Below are 18,084 nucleotides of genomic sequence, written 5' to 3'. Positions count from 1 at the left end.
TTGACAGCTAACAGGTGATTGGCTCAAGGCGAGCGTGTCGGGTTGTGATTGGATGAAACCGAGAATGAGCCGGTAAACAACAGGATCTTTGCTTGTGACTAAAGAGGCAAGAAGACGTGAACTTTCACTAAACTTCATTTATCTATTGAAATAATAGTCTGTTGGATATTTCAGCCATTTCAAGGATTCAGGGGTTTTCAGTCGACTGTCACAGATTCCAGAGGAGAAGATGTTCAGCTGGTTTTTTAAGAGACGAGTTTCTCCTTCAGTTAAATGTTTCTGAACTGAAAACATCCCTCAAGTAGCTGAGACTGAATTTTTTAAGTGGAATGTGGATTCATTATAGCTCATGAGGCCTTTTGGACTTTTTACCACTAATGGAGACGAAGACAATGAAGAACATAAAGAAGTAAATTCCTCTTTAACACTGTTTAAACATTTGCTTTGTCAGTATTTTCTGAGGATGGAAACAAATCATTCAGCTTTGTTTGTCCGGCCTCAAGGATTCATTCACACAATGAACTTTTGAATGAAAGCAGATTTTGTTTGTGGACAGGAAAACTCCGCGGGACACCTTTAAGCTGTTTGGCTCGTCTTCTCTTTTCACGATTCTGACGAAGCACAGAAATGTTGCCAGCGTTCAGATCCTGGATTACATCGGATACATCGGCTGCTTTCAAGGGTCGAGTCGGCGTCTTATTCGTTTTCTAGAAATGCATAAAACTGGTGGATTGCAAATAGTTGAAATGTTCTTACAGCAGCAGCAAACGTTTTTTTTATTCATATTCCATTTATTCTTCATTCAGCAGCTCAGAGAAAGAAAAGAAACACGATCAGAAGAAGTGTGAAGGGAACTGGAATCAAGGAGTTGCTCTTTTGTTTATTAATAGTTTTCATGTATCATTTCAGTAAAAACATGAATCAAATGAATATTTTCTGTGATCACCTTTAAAACACCAGTTGAAAAATATTTCTGCACCATGTGAGTGTATGTGGGGGGGGTCTTCCTTTATGAGAGCGCTACATGTGCCACCATTGTTTTCCTCGGGGAGTGATTTATACACGGTGATTTATACGCCGAGGTCTGACCGGGCGGCGGGAGCCACTCCCTGCTGCTGTAAATGGTCGCCATGGAGACCAAACGTCTGCCGCCACGGGTCGTCCCGAGCGCTGTTGATGACCGTTTGACCTCTGACCTCTGTAAGTGACTCCAGGACTCTCCCAGTGAGCTCAGATTAATCATCGCTGTCAGAAAGAAGCTCGTAGCGCCAACATGTAAACAGTGGAACCACATCGACTTTAAGACGCATCATCCACAAATATTATTAAGAATAATAATATCTGCTTTTATGGGTTGAAATACTTAACAACGTGTGTTTGTGTTTGAAACCCACAAGAGATAAAGGCTCCTATTGGTCTTCTTTGATTTGTCATTAATGATTAAAGTATAAACATTGCATAAAATACTAAAACGTCATCGCAGCTCGGACCAAAGGAAATCAAAGCACACATCAGAGTTGTCTATTAAAGTAGATAAAATAAATACAACCAAAAAAACATATAAATCTCAGAGCAGTACTTTAAGAGAGTAATTTAAATGAAACAAAATACTAAAAATCTATAAATGTAAGTCCAAAGTGCAAACAAATCCAGATCCTTAATGAGATGAAACGTGAGCTGTATTTAAAACAATTTGTTTCTGTCGGTAAAAGTGATAAAAGTCAAATGAAAGTGTCCAGTTAAACTGGGACGGAGTGATGGTGAATAGGTGGAGGCCATCTGCCTTTTTTAGAAAATCATTAACGCGTCCAACATCGTAAAACAAAAGTCTGAAGGAACTCAACAAAACACAGGAAACAAAAGACGGAGACTAGAGGAGTGCGAGCGCGTCGGGCCGCCGCAGACAGACGGTCACCCGGTCGCTCTCGAGACCGAGACGACCGCAGGGAGGCAAAATAAAGAGAAAACGAAAGTCTGATGAAACGGGAGAGGAGGTAAGTTGTCCACGGAGCCGAGTAAAGTCTGGAGCGTGGGCTGAATAATAAGATCTGATTTCCTGCTGATGGTGGGAAGCTCGCTCCGCCGGGAGGGATTACAACTTTAAAACGCTCACTTCCTTTTGATAAAGTTGAAGAATTTCTGCATAATAATCAAAGAAAGTTTCACTGACCCAAATGTCAATAAATCCAGATCTGTGCTGCAGCCGCTTCTGTGGATTAAATATTTCACAGGTTTTACTCCAGTGGTGGAAAGTAATTAAGTACATGTACTCAAGTACTTCAGATACTTTATACCAGAGACATTCGTTGATTTACTTAAAGTCCAGGATCATATCATCTTCAGCTGCTGTTCAGGGATTCGGAGCCCGACGCACCTTCGGGGTATCGTGATGTCACGTCTGAAAAATACACGTCTAGCGGCTAGCGTGACACGCCCCCTAACAAAGCCGCGTAAAGCGAGAGCGGAGGTTTTTCCTATCATGGTTAGAAGTGTTTGACCAATCACAACAGAGTGCACCAGCTGGCCAATCAGAGCAGACTGGGATTTATCGGGGGGGGGGGGGCTTAAAGAGACAGGAGATAAAACCAAGTGTTTGGGACAGAGGTTGAAAAGAGGAGCTGCAGCGATGAGGAAGTGATGTGTTTTCTGAACATTAGAGCACGATACAAATCAAATAATCAACCTGAATATGAGCACAGGAAATAAAGATATTTCTAACAATGTTCAAACTCAAAGAAATCCACAATTTTATTCGAGATAACAGGATCTTTGAATTGTCATACCTGCTTTTCCTGTGGCTTCGTCCGTCTCTGCTGTAAATTCAAACGAGGTACGACGGTGGAATAAACACTGCTGGCAGCCAGTTCGCTGTTTTTAACGTCCACTGTTTGTATCGCTCACTCGTAATCGATCACGATCATTCGTTACCGTTTGTTCTGTCGCTGAAGCTCTCACTCGGTCACTTGCTCGTGTTTTGATTGAAAGACCCCTAGTGGCCGAAGCTACCTATAACGTACGTCTAAAGAAAGTGAAAAAACAATCCTGGACTTGGTTTTTGAGAAGCTTTTGCATCACAACAAAACCCACAGACAAATGGACGGACCCCTGGTGGAGGTGGGAACGTGTTTAAAGCAGATCGGTTGTTGTTCACGTGTTAGTGGTGAGTTGTTGAAGTGCATCGCCTGCGGGGGGGGCGTGGTTTGTTGGCTGCGTTTTTAGCGAGCGAGTTCATAACCAGCATCGAACCACAGTTGTAGAAATGCGGTCGGCCTCATGTGGCTCTAACTCCCGGGAAGGAGCCTTGTTGTTTCCATGGTACCTGAGAAGATGGAGGTTGGTTCCCACCCCAACAAATAACAGCAGCTCTTGCCAGATGCTTGTGGGACGCGCCGGTCATGGTTACTGCTGTTGCTAAGCCACCACGGAGAGCGTGTTTGATTAAGAGACGTGACAAACGACCGCCTCTCTCTGTGGGAACGTGTGATGTTGGAGATTATAACACGGAGGGTTTTCGTGTACCTTTTGTTTACTTGGTGGTTTTGCTGCTTGTTGAAGCTGCAGGGACTCGAGCACCTTGGTGGTGTCTGGTGATCACAGCCAGTCGAGATGTTTTCGAGGTGGAGGTCAGGGTTTTCGTTGCAGTGGGAACTATTTCTTTGACTTTGTGTAATGTCCCTCTCATTGTTCTGCCGTTCTTCCCTTGTGAGGATGAGGATCCGTCAAGCTCCAGTTTGTGTTTACTTCAACAGATCTGTGGATGGTTCCTTGTGTAGGATGAAGAGATGTTGTGTTGTGTGTTGATCTTTAAAGATAAAAACAGAAAAGATTTTTTTTCCCCAAATTATGGTTTATGAGGTTAAAGAAATCAAAGCCTGCAATTAGTTCCAGTACCTGCTGTTTGTTTGTACTTTTTTATTTTTCTCTTTATTCTTCTGAGTTTCCTCCAGGGGCAGATTCAAGGATACACTGAGCTGTGATCTCGCTTATAATTGTCTTTTTCTGGGCCGGGAATATTTCCATATTTTTTTATCCTCTTGTGTTTTGCTGAGCTGCAGTCGGAGCTGGATGATTGACAGGAGACGAGACGCTGCTGTTCGAGGTTAACGGACGATTTCACCGACACAGAGTCCGAGTCACGAAGACGTGTTTAAGCTTCACGTCAAAGTACTGAAGTGTGTCTGAACTCAAATTCATCTAGATTCTATTTGAGAGAATCCAGTGTGACTTGGACTGGTTGTGTGTGTGTGTGTGCGTGTGCGTGTGCGTGAGATCACACTCCTGTAAACTCTTTGATCTCTCACACGTTGTCTGACTGTGTGTGTGTGTGTGTGTGTGTGTGTGTGTGTGTGTAGATGTGTGTTAATAGCATGTGATCCTCCCCATTTGTGTGATTAGTGGTGTGTAACGCTGTGATCCTCCCCTGTGGTCACGCCACCAGCCCCTGCCGACACACACACACACACACACACACACACACACACACACACACACAGACCCACACACACACGTATGTTACACTGCCCGACAACACACTGTGATAGTTTATGAAACACTTAATGATCTGTTCCTTCTGTGTCAAGCATCTTTCCCTCCATCAGAGAACTGCCCTGCATGTATTAATATACAATACATACTGTGTGTGTTTAGCCCACAGCCGTTAACAGCCCCCCCCACCCCCCACCCCCACCCCCCCTCTCGATGAATGGTTAATCTTTGTTCACAGGACCAGTCACGGTTCCCAAATATATCTGTGAGCGCAGCGTCGCAGCCCGGTGCTAAGTGACCCAGAAATCCTGTCCGTCTCTACACATGTCACAGCTCTCATCAGACGGCCACGGATGGGTTAGTGGGTTATTAAATATGGGCTGTGTGTGTGTGTGTGTGTGTGTGTGGGGGGGGGGGGGGTGGGGGTGTGTTATCTCATAGAGAAAGTGGTGGAAATCCCCCCCCACACTGAGGACACCTCCTCTCCTGAAAATGTCATTAAAGTGACATTGTTGGAGTGAAAATTAAAATCCCTGACAACGGATTTTCTTCATCAGCGCCTCAATATAAGTGACAACCTGGTCGTTTCAGATGTCAGAGTTGTGTGTTTGTGTTTGTGTGTATTTGTTCTGATGAACTTGGCAGCCCTGACGTAGTTCACACATTAATCAGCTGATTTACTTAAACCTTTATTCAATTTATTTATTTAATCTTTATTCAATCTGATCTCAGTTTCTGGAGAGACCTGAGAACCAGGGAGATCCACAATCAAACCACCGGCGCACAAAAACAACACAAATGCAACACAAAACAACACAAATACAACACAAAACAACACAAATACAGACAAAGATATCACCTATACACAAAACTGAACCCAAGACTTTGTGTGTATCTCCTGTGTCTTTGTGTACACATGCTTTTCTATACAATCCCCTGTTAATCAGCAGTACCAGGTACAGTGCTGTGTGTCTGTGTGTGTCTGTGTGTGTGTGTGTGTGTGCATGTCTTTCTACTGTGTGAGGACATTTTGGCTCAGTGATGAGTAATGTCAATAAAGTGAGGGTCCCTACAACTGTGTGTGTGTGTGTGTGTGTGTGTGTGTGTGTGTGTGTGTGTGTGAGATGAATGGGGTCAGTGCTGGACGGAGCAGCCAGAGGAGGAGAAAACACAATCGGTTCTTTTGGCTGAATCTGCGTCTCCTGCTGCCAAGCTGCACACCGGCCCACAATGCACTGCAGCCTGAATGGACACAACTCTGCACAAATGAGGGACTGTGTGTGAGTGTGTGAGGCTGCATTGTGTTTCTGTTTGCGAGGTTGCGTGTGTGTATGTCCCTTGTGTGTAAACCTTATGTGTGTGTGTGTGTGCTTTTGTTTGTGGGAAAGTATGAGAGGGAGCACCACAGTAGCGTGTGGTGGCTTTTTGTGATTATGCCTGATTTAATTGTGTGTGCTGAAGGAGGGAGGGGGGTGTGTGTGTGTGTCTGTGTGTGTGTGTGTGTGTCTGTCTGTGTGTGTCTCCAGTCTCCAGCTGGAAAATCAAGTTGGAAGCTCAGATTATTATCATCATTTATTTACATCCGAGTCCATCGCAGCACTAATTTCATCCAACCCCCAGTTTACTGACTCTTCCTCTTCCTCTTCCTCCTCCTCCTCCTCTTCCTCTTCCTCACGTTATTGATTGGATTATTGTACGAGTAATGAAACGACTCCCTCACATTAGTTTGGAAATAGATGTCAATTTAAGAGCAAACAAACACAACATTGTCCCCTCGACGCTAACGAGCAGAACGACAACCACAACAAGGTGTCAGACAGACACACAAACCTGTGATATAATGTAAAGAGAGGAGACGCAGCGTGATGCACGGCGATTATAAGATCTATGAAGTCACACGGGGGGGGGGTTATATTAAAATGGCTCTAATGCAGGAAATGAAATCATGGGGGATGTGTGTGTGTCTGTGTGTGCGTCTGTCTGTGTGTGTTTTGAGTGTATACACAACAGCAGCAGCGTCTGGCTTCATTAGAAATCTCAGCCGGTGGAGAAGCCTCCAGAGACCGTGTGAGAAGTGGAAATGATAATATTTGTAATGCTTCGAGAGGAAGATCAGATTCTGTCGTTTCTTTCTCTCTCGCGTGGTTTTATTCAGCCGGATGATTTCAAAGGACCAGTTCTGTTCACGTCTGTGAGGAGATGATCCTGAATAATAACAGAAGAGGATAAAAAACCTCAGAACGTCTGAAACAAATAGTTCAAACTTAATTTTGCGTCGTACTTGATAATTGACTTCATTGATGATCCTTTAATTCGTGTTGATTCTCTTCAGCTCGGTTTTGCTGCCTCGGTGAATCTGACGTTGTCATAACAACCCCCGTCTGTGTGAATGAGATGATCTGACATCGGCTGGAGCAGAATCACTCGTGTTGTATCGATTATTGATCCACGTGAGATCACAGCAGGTCAGCGATCGATCCTTTGAAAGGGATTCAGGATTTAATCAGATTCTCAGATCTCCTTCCTCCTCTTCCTCTTTTCCTTCTCATCCCTCCTCTTCATGTGTCCTCAGCCCATGTTCTTCTCTCTTTCACCCTTCATCACTTTGTCCTCACGCTCTTCTTCACCCTTCCTCCCGGCACTGCCTGTTGCCTATACCTTTTATGTCTTCCTCACAACCTTTCCTACCCTCCTTCCCTCCGTCCTCCCCTCTTCCCGTCCTCCCTCCCTCCCTCCCTAGTGTCCGGGTGAGGTCCCGGGGGAACACGTCTAGTCTCGCACATGAACGGGCCCCTGCCTGGTTCGCTCAGCGGGGAGCGATTCGCCGGCCTGGTTGGGATTTTTTCTAATGAGGGTTGAGTAGGGGGGGGGGGGGGGGGGTAGCTTTAAAGGGTGAATATGCCATATTCGCTCTTACTCCCCCCTTTTCTCCCACACACACACACACACTCCCCCCTGGTTAAAGCAGATTAATTAAAAGCTCACTCGCACTCTCTCTCTCTCTTATCAGCGAGAGTTGAACACTTACTGTAACCCCCCCCCCCCCCCCCCCCCACCCCACCCACCCCCCACCCCCCCCCCCACCCCTGGGGAGCTCAGCGCCGGGCCGGGTGGGCAGGGAAGGGGGCGGGGAGCCTCCGGGAACGATGCTAATTCCAGCCAGTGGGACGTTGGTTTCGGCTGCTCGGGAATCGCTGCCGGTGGTTCGCTCCTCATCGCAGATCATCTCTGCGACTGTCGAGGAAGAGATGGAAGTCGTCCCCGTCAGTCGCTCCATTGTTCCACCGGTTCCCGTCGTTTGAGCTTCACACACCAGACGCAGTAATCACAGAGAAATCCTCCACCTCCGACGTGTCGACAGTAAATCCTGTGGGATTCATCCGTGTTTTATTCATCAAAGAAGTGTCTTCACGGAAATCTCTCCATTTCATTTGAAAAAACCAAGAATCTGCAGCACTTGCTGTCAGTAATTAACATAAATATCACATTAATTACTGATGGTTATGATGTGATTGTCTTTCCTTTTGATTTTATTGAATATCTTTGTTTGGTTTTCACATTGAAGGGATTTACTTTGGTGTTTTGGTGCATAACAAACACAGTAAGTAGAAAATGAGGAGGAAAATAAAACATGTTTTGATGTAAATGTCGAGCAGCAAAAATAAAACATGAGCTGCAGTGAACACGTGGAGGACATGTAGAATATTAGAGGTCGGGTTTGTTCTGATGCTGTTTTGTCGTCTGTGTCGCAGGTTGCAGCCGTTCATCACCGGACAGCCCAACAAGAAGCTGGCTGTGGAGCAGGTGAGCTGCCGTTCATCTTCATCACGTCCGCTCTTCCTCAGACACTCACTCGCTCCGTGTCTTCGTCCACACTCGCTCACTGAAGGGGAATTCATAATCTCAGAGTCCTCCGGTCCACTGGGGTTCGCTGTGATGAATATATTTAGTTGTTCAACACTGTCCGGTCCAGTTGCTGGTGCGATCTTCGTTTGGTTGCACAGAAGAGGAAGACCTTGGGCGCTGGTTTTGGAGGAAGGTTGCGTGAGGAGATCTGCCTGTTCCCACATTTTATAGCTCATCTTTGAAGGAATTGGAGGACACACAAACTGGGTCTTCTTCACTCTACTCTTCGCTGGCTTCTACTACTTCTTCTTGATTTAAACGGCGGTTGACTAATGCATTTCCTCCGTCTACTGGAGACATATCAGGAGTCAGACATATTCACAACAAAACGTTTGCGTTCACATATGCAGAAAATACCTGGAGTTCAGTGCAGGTCTGAAAGCCGCTGCATAAAACACACACAGATGTTTATTGCGCTCACTGCACGAGTTGATATAAACTCCAATAAATTCATGTACTTCATAAAAAATAATGTCGACCTCATTGTCCTCAGTGGTCTTCTGTCATTCTTTGACCAGTTTGACTGTGAAAAACACATAAAATTTAAGTCTGAGTGGTTTTAAAATAAAATTGAATACGTCGAACGTGGCAGAAACCAAACTGGATATTCATGGCTCAGAGGAATAAGATGATTTGTTGACGATAAGAAAAAGGCTCCCGAAAGAGACACAGCCCCAGAGGCTCCAGGTTATGAAGCTGTGACAGTAACAGACCTGGAGACAGGGTGTTCCCCCCCCCCCCCCCCCATTACAGGCTGATTGCTGAAATGTCCTGCTGAGCGGACGGGGGATAAATAAATCTCCCGTCCGGCCGTGTGAGAGGTGAAGCTCACTTTGTCTTTGTTTGCCCTTCTCTCATTACTCCTCCCTCCCTCCCTCCCTCCAGGGTGTTCGCTGCTCCTAAAAATAAATCTGACAGGCTCTTTAAAATAAATACGGCCTTAAACTTTAACATAAAAATGTGTTAAAAAGCAGTTTTCAGAGGTGGTTTTTCCTTTCTCCTGCAGTGACGAGCTGCTGCCGGCCAGTCGCCGGCTTGTACATGAATCCAGAGACACCAGGTTGGAGCTGCAGTGTCTGTTTAACTAAAGCCGGTTCGACTTCACGTCTTTGAACAGTTAATTTCTCATTCTGCCGTCTGCAGGGAGAAGTGAGACACGTCCTCCAACTTTGTGTCTTAATTTGATTTTAAATTGGACCCAAATTCAATCACAGGTGGCTTCACGGGATCTGACAAAGTCTTACATTCAGCTGTGTGGACGACAGATGCATGAATATATTTCCCCGACATCTCACTTTCCACATTCCTGACTTCCCCCCCCCCCCCCCCCCCCCCCCCCGCCTCCTGCTGCTCTGTCTCATCTCTCATGGTTTATCTCACTCTTTTAACAACTTTTGCCACGTTCCACTTTCCACAGAGAAGAAAAGTGAAGGAGTTATTTCGTTTTTCACGTTAACAGCGTATAGTGACCGACAGTTGGAGCTCGTCCAACCACCGAATTCAGCACTGACTGTTTTCTTCTGGAAGGTAGTCGTGTGACAGGAGCCTGACGAATCAGTGAAGGCTACGTCTGATCTGTAAAGACCCAATCAGCGAGAGGTTGTGAGCGTCTACATCATCGTTTCATTGGCTCTAAAACTCCGTGTGGACACCAGACGATTCTGTAGCAGAGTTGGTGCATTTTCAAATTAGATCAAACTGTCAGAAAAGACTGTGTCTTACATCGAATGGTTTAATGTCAGCTCCAAATGTTCAACATGTGAAAGGGTGCTCGGGATTTTATGGATATTTCGTGGCAGAGAAAGAGAAAATGAATGTGTCTGTTTTCATCCCAGTGAGAAACAACAGCTTCATCTCCTCCAACACAGATTAGTACGAAGTGACATTATTTAGTGATATTAGAAAACTAGTGACTCTTCTCCAGCCTCTTCTTCACTCTCCTCTTCATCGCTTCCTCTTAACGCTCCCCTCTGCTGCTGTACTCATTTCCCATCATTCTCCTTTTTTGCGATTCCTTCTTCCTCCACATTCCTTCCCATCCCTTCATCTCCACTCCTCCTCCTCAGTCTTTGTGCCCCCCCCCCCCATCATGTGCTGCTGGCAGCTCTGAATGGAGGAGCTCAGGGAGCTCAGGCTCCGTCGACCAGGAAGAAAACATTGCCACAAGGGGCCGGGTCAACAAGGCTTGTTACTTAGCAACCCCCCTCCCCTCCCCCTGGGAACTGGAGGCAACCGGCCGCCGCCATTGGCTGAGGCTGCTCCTCGCTCGCAGCTCCTGTTATGTAATGTTGCCATTTCATTGCAGTGACAGGCCCAGATTGAAAAGAGATTGTGTGTGTGTGTGTGTGTGTGTTTCTGTTGGTCGCTTAACAAGAAAACCATTTCCTTCCCCCTCCTCAGTGACCCAGCAATTAGTCTGTACATTTTTCAAACGAGCCAGAGGAGGAAATGGTGAGTTTACGAGCCTGAGAAGAAGTGATGAGTCGATTTCTGCCAACAGAGACTGGTCCAGCTGTTCCCCCCCGACCTCTCCCCTCCTCTCTAAAGCACATAGAGGGGGAGACGGCGGCGGCGGCGGCACACAGCGCAGATCGAGATGTGGGGATTTAGAGCGAGAGGCTTAGGAAAGTGAAAAGTGTGATGAGGTCACGGGAGAGGTGCTCGGAGCGGCTGGCGGTCGCTCTGGGGCTCCAGCTGCAGTCTGCTTATGCAAGCAATCGTCATGGCGATTCATGACGGAGTCTGTTTGGATTCTCTGAGAAGTTCTCAGGCCGTCGGGAGACGATTTCAGCCTCGAGCCTCAAACCGATAAACCCAGACGTTACTGAAACTCAGAGAGGAAACAAACACATGCACACATTCACAGAAGCCTGTTTAAATTCATATTGAAGTAATCAGAGACTTGAAGGTCTTTGTAAAATGTGCACACATCGGTAGTTTTTGGAGAAACCCTGTGGCGATGCCCCGGGTCTGAACCTGACGTGGCCCGAACCAAACAGCAGCTTTAAAACAGGGACGTGATGACCTCGGGTCGACCTGCACTGGACTGAGATTTATTCTTTCTGGTTCTCATCCAGTTAAAACACTGAGTGTCTGAACGTGAGCGTTTTCCTCTCGGTTCCTGTTCTGAGTAACTGCAGCCGTCAGACGTCAACACGCTCGCTCTCGTAAAACCTGCTTCCTGTCGCTCGTTGGCTCTTAACGAGCGGCTCTCCGATTGGCCGGCTGAGACTCAGCGGTCTGAGTATCTGCCTCCAAGCGGATATTTGCAGTGCAACGTTATCTGTGTGTAAATATGAGCGGTGATGAGTTTCCCTCCTCATCCTGACCCATGTAATAGCTCTCACCTTCTAATTAGTTTGGAGCAGCGTGTTTATGGTTATTTTTTTATATTTCTTCACATTACCGCCTGCGTTCAGCGGCAGTTAATGAGGCGTCCAGCTCCTGTGATGAGGAGCCTCTTTACAGCCTGGTGGGGGGAAACTCAGCGGGGGGGAACTAAAGGACAAAGTCAGGGGGAAGGAGGGAGGAGAGGTTGATACTTTGTGGTTTTAGTTTTGCAGTTTAACCGCTGATCAGTAGAGAAACAGACGAGTCGGACCCACTAATGTTACCGTGAAGGAGGGAGGAGAGAAGGATGCAGTGAGGAAGGGTGGAGAGGAAATGTGAAATAATAGAGAGGTGGGAGGAAATGAAAGGGAAATTGGAGGAAGAGACGGCAGCAGGGGGAAGCAGGAGAAAGCAGGAGGACGCAGGAGGACGCAGGAGGAAGCAGGGGGGAAGCAGGAGGAAGCAGGGGGAAGCAGGAGGAAGCAGGAGGAAGCAGGAGGAAGCAGGAGAAAGCAGGGCCTCAGCAGGAGGAAGCAGGAGAAAACGGGGGGAAGCAAGAGGAAGCAGGAGGAAGCAGGAGGAAGCAGGGGGGAAGCAGGAGAAAGCAGGGGGAAGCAGGAGGAAGCAGGGGGAAGCAGGAGGAAGCAGGAGGAAGCAGGAGAAAGCAGGGCCTCAGCAGGAGGAAGCAGGAGAAAACGGGGGGAAGCAGGAGGAAGCAGGAGAAAGCAGGAGGAAGCAGGGGGAAGCAGGAGGAAGCAGGAGAAAGCAGGGCCTCAGCAGGGGGAAGCAGGAGGAAAGAGGTGGAAGCAGGAGGAAGCAGGAGAAAGCAGGGCCTCAGCAGGGGGAAGCAGGAGGAAGCAGGAGGAAGCAGGAGAAAGCAGGGCCTCAGCAGGGGGAAGCAGGAGGAAGCAGGAGGAAGCAGGAGGAAGCAGGAGAAAGCAGGGCCTCAGCAGGAGGAAGCAGGAGAAAACGGGGGGAAGCAAGAGGAAGCAGGAGGAAGCAGGAGGAAGCAGGGGGGAAGCAGGAGAAAGCAGGGGGAAGCAGGAGGAAGCAGGGGGAAGCAGGAGGAAGCAGGAGGAAGCAGGAGAAAGCAGGGCCTCAGCAGGAGAAAACGGGGGGAAGCAGGAGGAAGCAGGAGGAAGCAGGAGGAAGCAGGAGGAAGCAGGAGAAAGCAGGGCCTCAGCAGGGGGAAGCAGGAGGAAAGAGGTGGAAGCAGGAGGAAGCAGGAGAAAGCAGGGCCTCAGCAGGGGGAAGCAGGAGGAAGCAGGAGGAAGCAGGAGAAAGCAGGGCCTCAGCAGGGGGAAGCAGGAGGAAGCAGGAGGAAGCAGGAGAAAGCAGGGCCTCAGCAGGGGGAAGCAGGAGGAAGCAGGAGGAAGCAGGAGAAAGCAGGGCCTCAGCAGGGGGAAGCAGGAGGAAGCAGGAGAAAGCGGGGGGAAGCAGGAGGAAGCAGGGGGAAGCAGGAGAAAGCAGGAGGAAGCAGGAGGAAGCAGGGGGAAGCAGGGCCTCAGCAGGAGGAAGCAGGGCCTCAGCAGGGACTCCAACAGGCTGTTGCCGGGGAAATATCTCTCCGTCACAGAGCGACCCTCCACCTGCTTCTCCTCCAGTTTTATACTCAGCCGAAAGGAAAGTGATTCTTTTTATTGCAAAAACGGAAAATCTGAATTTATCAGTTTGTCTATTTAGATTATTTTCTTCATGAAGAAATGATGAGAAAAAACAAAAATCTTGCAGAAGAGTTTCAGGAGCTTCAGTGTTTTCTGTGCAGGAGACGAGCTTCCACAGACTTTAGACTTTTTAACTTTGCGGAACTTTTACATTCACAAAAACACTATATGAAGCACAAGAGGAAGGAAACACAGAAAACACATCATACAACTATTAAATATAAATTTCCCTCTTTCGTTTTTTTTGATGAGATCTTAGATGAAAACAGGTTTTTATTTATTTATAATAATTATTTCTGCCTGTGAATGTGACCGTGGTGAATTAGAAAAGATAAATGATAAGTGTTTGTGTTTTTAGTGTCTCTGGAACCCTGATCCTTCTTGTGGTCAGATACAAAGTGGAACATTCATCCTGGCAGCTCCGCTCTGACTGTTTCAGAGTCGTGGTTTCCTCTGTTCAGATCCTCTGGTCTCTGTCGTCTCTGTCGTCTCTGTCTTCTCTGTCGTCTCTGTCGTCTCTGTCGTCTCCAGCCTCTGCAGCAGAGCTCCATGACACCGGCTGTTTGTTTCCTCCCTCTGCTGCTGCCAGCGTGTCCTCGTGTTTCAGGCTCCATGTTTGTCTCCCAGCAGGAAAACCCTCCTGGTTACAGAATCACCTGCAGTCGCCCGCGGGGCAGGAAGTCGTCATATTGATGCGTGAACGTTTGACAGCTCGTGTGAAATGTAAACGTGGTGAAATGCAGAAGAAGACGCTCTGATTACCTCGTTGCCCCCCCGTTCACCCTCACCCCTTCACTTTGATTTGACACGCTCTCTCCGTGAACGCTGACGGGCGCCTTTGCCCCGAGGCTGCGTTTGACCTCCGACCCGTTCTGTTCGACACAGACTGGAACAGATTGTGAAGAAGTCAGAACCTTAATTTAGATGTAATATTAGATAATAAAGGTCGTGGTTCCGCTCTGATTCTGTGTTTAGTCGTATGTGCAGATGCTGCAGCAGATGAAATGTCTCCTCGCCGCAGCGTGCACACTCCTCCCGCCCCCTGCAGCTCCATGTTCATTATTTTTATATCAGTTTAGAGGAAGTGGGGCAGGTGAGATGACATCGAGTTTAGATTTCCCTCGGGGAGGAAATTTTCCTTCATGTCACGCGGAGGAAAATATTAAAAATACAGAACGACGCACAAAAACGACAATATTTCCTGTTTCCTCAGGTTGGCTCCTCCAACCCCCTGCCAGTGCCGGTGGGAGACCCCGCGGTCGGAGTGCTGGTGGAGAGCGGGCCGGTCGTCTACGATGAGGCTGCTGATGAGGAAGAGGAGGAGGAAGAGGACCCCTGCATGAGCGCCATGGAGATGATGGGCAGCAACGGTGAGTTCGAAGTTTGATCAGATCTCGATTCCTCCTCGGTCCCTGCAGTGTAGGTCATGAGCCCCGCCTCCTCCATGTTAGCAGATGGGTCATGGACCTAAAGAGTCAAAGCACACATCAAGTGAATGTTTGTCAAAGATGGTTTCTGTCATTTGAAGTATTTTTTGTTTGTTTGTTTGTTTTTAATTAGTTATTAGACGTGATTTGATGTAAAAACGTGGTCAAACCTCACGTCACAAGTTTCACAGTCGACATTAAAACAAAGTAAAACAATTATTATGAAAATAAAGTGATTAATCAACTAATAATGTTTCTGTGTTTGACGCAAGATAAAAGTTGAGACAGACTCTCGCACTGATTGAAGTTAAAACATCGTGATGATTATTAAAAAGATAATCTTCATCTTCTCCATCTCTGCATTTGAACGTTTGAATTTCTCTGACGCTGACGCAGCTTCTGACTGTGAAAGAGTTTTTTTTAATGAATCTGCCGCTCGGGGTCACGGCTCCGTTTCCTGCTCCGACTCCTGCTGACTTTTAATGAGCCGTCGCTAAGATTCAATTTCTCCACTTTACGTCTGTGGCTGTTAAACTTTAAGGTCTCTGACTCGGCCGCAGTAAAGAAAACAAGCTTCTTAATAGATTCCTGTAGTGGAAACTCTTTGTTTGTAGTCCGTGACTCCCCTGAGAGGTCAAAGGTCAGGGTCAGACGCGGGGCCTCAGTGTTGAACCTTTTATTTCATTTCACCACAAATCTGTGGAACCTGAGCGTGAGGCCGTCGTCCAGTAAAACCTTTTGCCTTGTTCCATGTTTCTCCTGGATTTTAAAGTAACACTTGAGACATTTAACTTCTCCTTCTCTCCTCCAGATTACGGCTGCGATGGAGAGTACGACGAGGGATTCTAGCTTCGGCCTCCTCGGCTCATTATCTGTTGTGGGTTCGCTCCATTTTGGATCCCCGACTGCATCACGTGTTCACGACAAAGGGAAACAAAATGGCTGCAGCCACGGATGAGAACTGTGAAGCCGAGAGGAAGAATAAAAACTCCCGCTCCTCCTCGTCCAGTTCGGCCTGGACGCACAGAGCGGACAGAGGGGGGGGGGAGTGGAAATGAGGGATAGTGCCGACACTGCGAAGGAAGGAAGTTCAACTGGGACAAACATTCATACAGTTAGGTTACATGCAACTGTTTTAATAACATATACATGACTGTGTTTTAATACTTCACGGTGAAAACCAGTCATTTAAATGCTGCTAAAGCAACGATCATTAAAGAGAGACATGCTGCGGTCGTCTCTCTGCAGGATTCCTCTCCTGGTTTTAACCTTTTCCATCGTTTAGTCACCGGAAACACAAGTGGAACAAACTGTCTTCATCCTTCAAGCTGCACTTATCACTCGAGTACTTAACAGGCAGCGACGTGAACAACTTCCTGTCGACCTCCGAACCGAGTTCCTACACTTCAGCGTCTCTCCGCAGCAACACGCTCTCCAAACAAGCTTCTGCCAATCAGGTAGCGTGGGATCAATCATCGCTACCAGTGATTGGCCGATTGTATTTTTTCAGGTAGATTTAAAGCCTTCTGTGATTGGTGGACGGACGCGAGCCGCCTGCGTCTCCGAAGCCAAAGTCTCACAGCGACGACGCCTTCGAACAAGAAATCCCAGGTCAATGTTTGTTGTTGAATCTGAAATAGTGAGATTTTAGTGCATTTTTTATTTTGCTGGTAATTCAGTTTGGGCTTTTCCTGATTATTTTGTGACAGAACCGATTTAATTTAACGAGGTCGTATCTTTTCCTTTTGAGTTAATCATGCTTTACGATGTCCACAGAGGCGTTTAGAGTCGGGGGGGGCGATGTTTTTTTTCCAGTGGAAGGAGGGAGCCCCGTCAGAGAGAAGATCTATTTTCTATTTAAGGTTTTATGATTTTTTGTGTTGGAGTAATGACACTTGAGAGGTGAAAGTGATTGTGGCCTTTTCACTGTGTCCACACACACACACACACACACACACACACACACACACACACACACACACACAACAGTGTTTAACGAGGCGTCCCTGAACGCCTCAGCTGCTGCTGCTGATGTTACAACCTGCATACTGTTGTGTGAGTTTGCTGCTAAAGTAAAGATTTCACTACGTGAGAAAAAGAAACGTTTCCTCGTCCCTCAAGTGTTTGCACGTGTGTCGTGTGTGAAGATGTTGGATGTTGACGTCGAGCATCTGGATATCAGGACGTCGGTGGAATTACAGACAGTCACAGACGCTGTTTTCACACCTGCACATTCTCCAGAGTCTCTCCTGCAAAATCGAAACCCTGGAGAATGTCCAAAAGAGTCGTGCACGTTCATCACCTCACCTGGAAAGTTGTGTGTTTTTTTACTCCCGGTGCAGGAAACAGAATCTTTCTCAGCCACGATGCAGATCTCAGTTTACTTTCTGCTCAGCCTCACGCCTCGTTATTTCATCCTCTAATTAATTCCAGTGGAGACTAATATTTACACAGTCGATTAAATCAAATTAATCTCCACATAAATAATATAGACGAGTGCAGAGTGTAAACGCAGCAGCAGGAATCCCGGTGTTTGATTGGGCGAAATTATTTCTCTTTACACTTGATTAGGATTCACTACAAACCTCATTTGCATTCGTCGACGTGGGAGAATCGTCGAGGCTCTAAAATCATTATGTTCTTATTCACCTCGGCTGCTGTTCATTAGAGAAGTGATTTAACAGGAGCTCGCGGATAATGAGTTTACAGCTTCTGTCCTCGAACACAGAGCAGGTGAGAGGGAAGACGAGCGGCTGACGAAGGGTGGAGATGTATTACACCGAGTATCGGGGCCACTTACAGGGAGGAAAGATGTTTTAATCATAACATCGCAAGAATAAAGTCGTAATGTTATGAGAATAAAGTCAGAATTTTAGGGAACATCTGAAGATCAGCCTGTAGCATTCAAATGAGGAATGTGGAGAATTCTTCTTGTCTTAGTTCAACTTTATCCTCATTTTTCACATTTAAATATGAATTTATTCTTTTACTGACTTTTTTTCTTGTTTAAGATTTTATTCTCATAACATCATGACTCTTTCCTCATTTAATAACAACTTGTTCTTGTAATATTACAGCCTTGTTCTTAAAATCTCAGATTATCTTCTCTCCTCAACGTGACCCGAACTTTTCTTTTAAGAGCTGCAAACCAAAGCAAACATTTGATATCATACTAATGAAAGACATTTATTTACCTCGTTTGTGTTCATTCAATTAAATTTCGATTGTGTTGTGATCAGTCGCTGGTTTCAGGGGTTTAAATCACATAAAGG

General features: G+C 46.7%; 1 protein-coding gene across 3 annotated transcripts in view; it reads left to right on the top strand.

Moving 5' to 3' along the window:
- Positions 1-16,777, top strand: part of brf1a (BRF1 RNA polymerase III transcription initiation factor subunit a) — a 72,796-nt gene extending 56,019 nt beyond the window's left edge. For all 3 annotated transcript variants that reach the window (XM_034577457.1, XM_034577460.1, XM_034577458.1), the window contains exons 17-20: positions 8,238-8,289; positions 14,599-14,755; positions 15,624-16,599; positions 16,657-16,777. In XM_034577457.1, the coding sequence (XP_034433348.1) occupies positions 8,238-8,289; positions 14,599-14,755; positions 15,624-15,661 (247 nt within the window). In that variant the 3' untranslated portion in view covers positions 15,662-16,599; positions 16,657-16,777. The remainder of the gene's footprint in view (positions 1-8,237; positions 8,290-14,598; positions 14,756-15,623; positions 16,600-16,656) is intronic.
- Positions 16,778-18,084: the final 1,307 nt, after the last annotated feature.

This window comes from Hippoglossus hippoglossus, chromosome 22 (genome assembly GCF_009819705.1).
Source record: "Hippoglossus hippoglossus isolate fHipHip1 chromosome 22, fHipHip1.pri, whole genome shotgun sequence".
Classification (NCBI taxonomy): Eukaryota; Metazoa; Chordata; class Actinopteri; order Pleuronectiformes; family Pleuronectidae; genus Hippoglossus; species Hippoglossus hippoglossus.
Note: the sequence above shows the minus strand (reverse complement) of the source record. Positions and strands in the feature narration are given on the sequence as shown.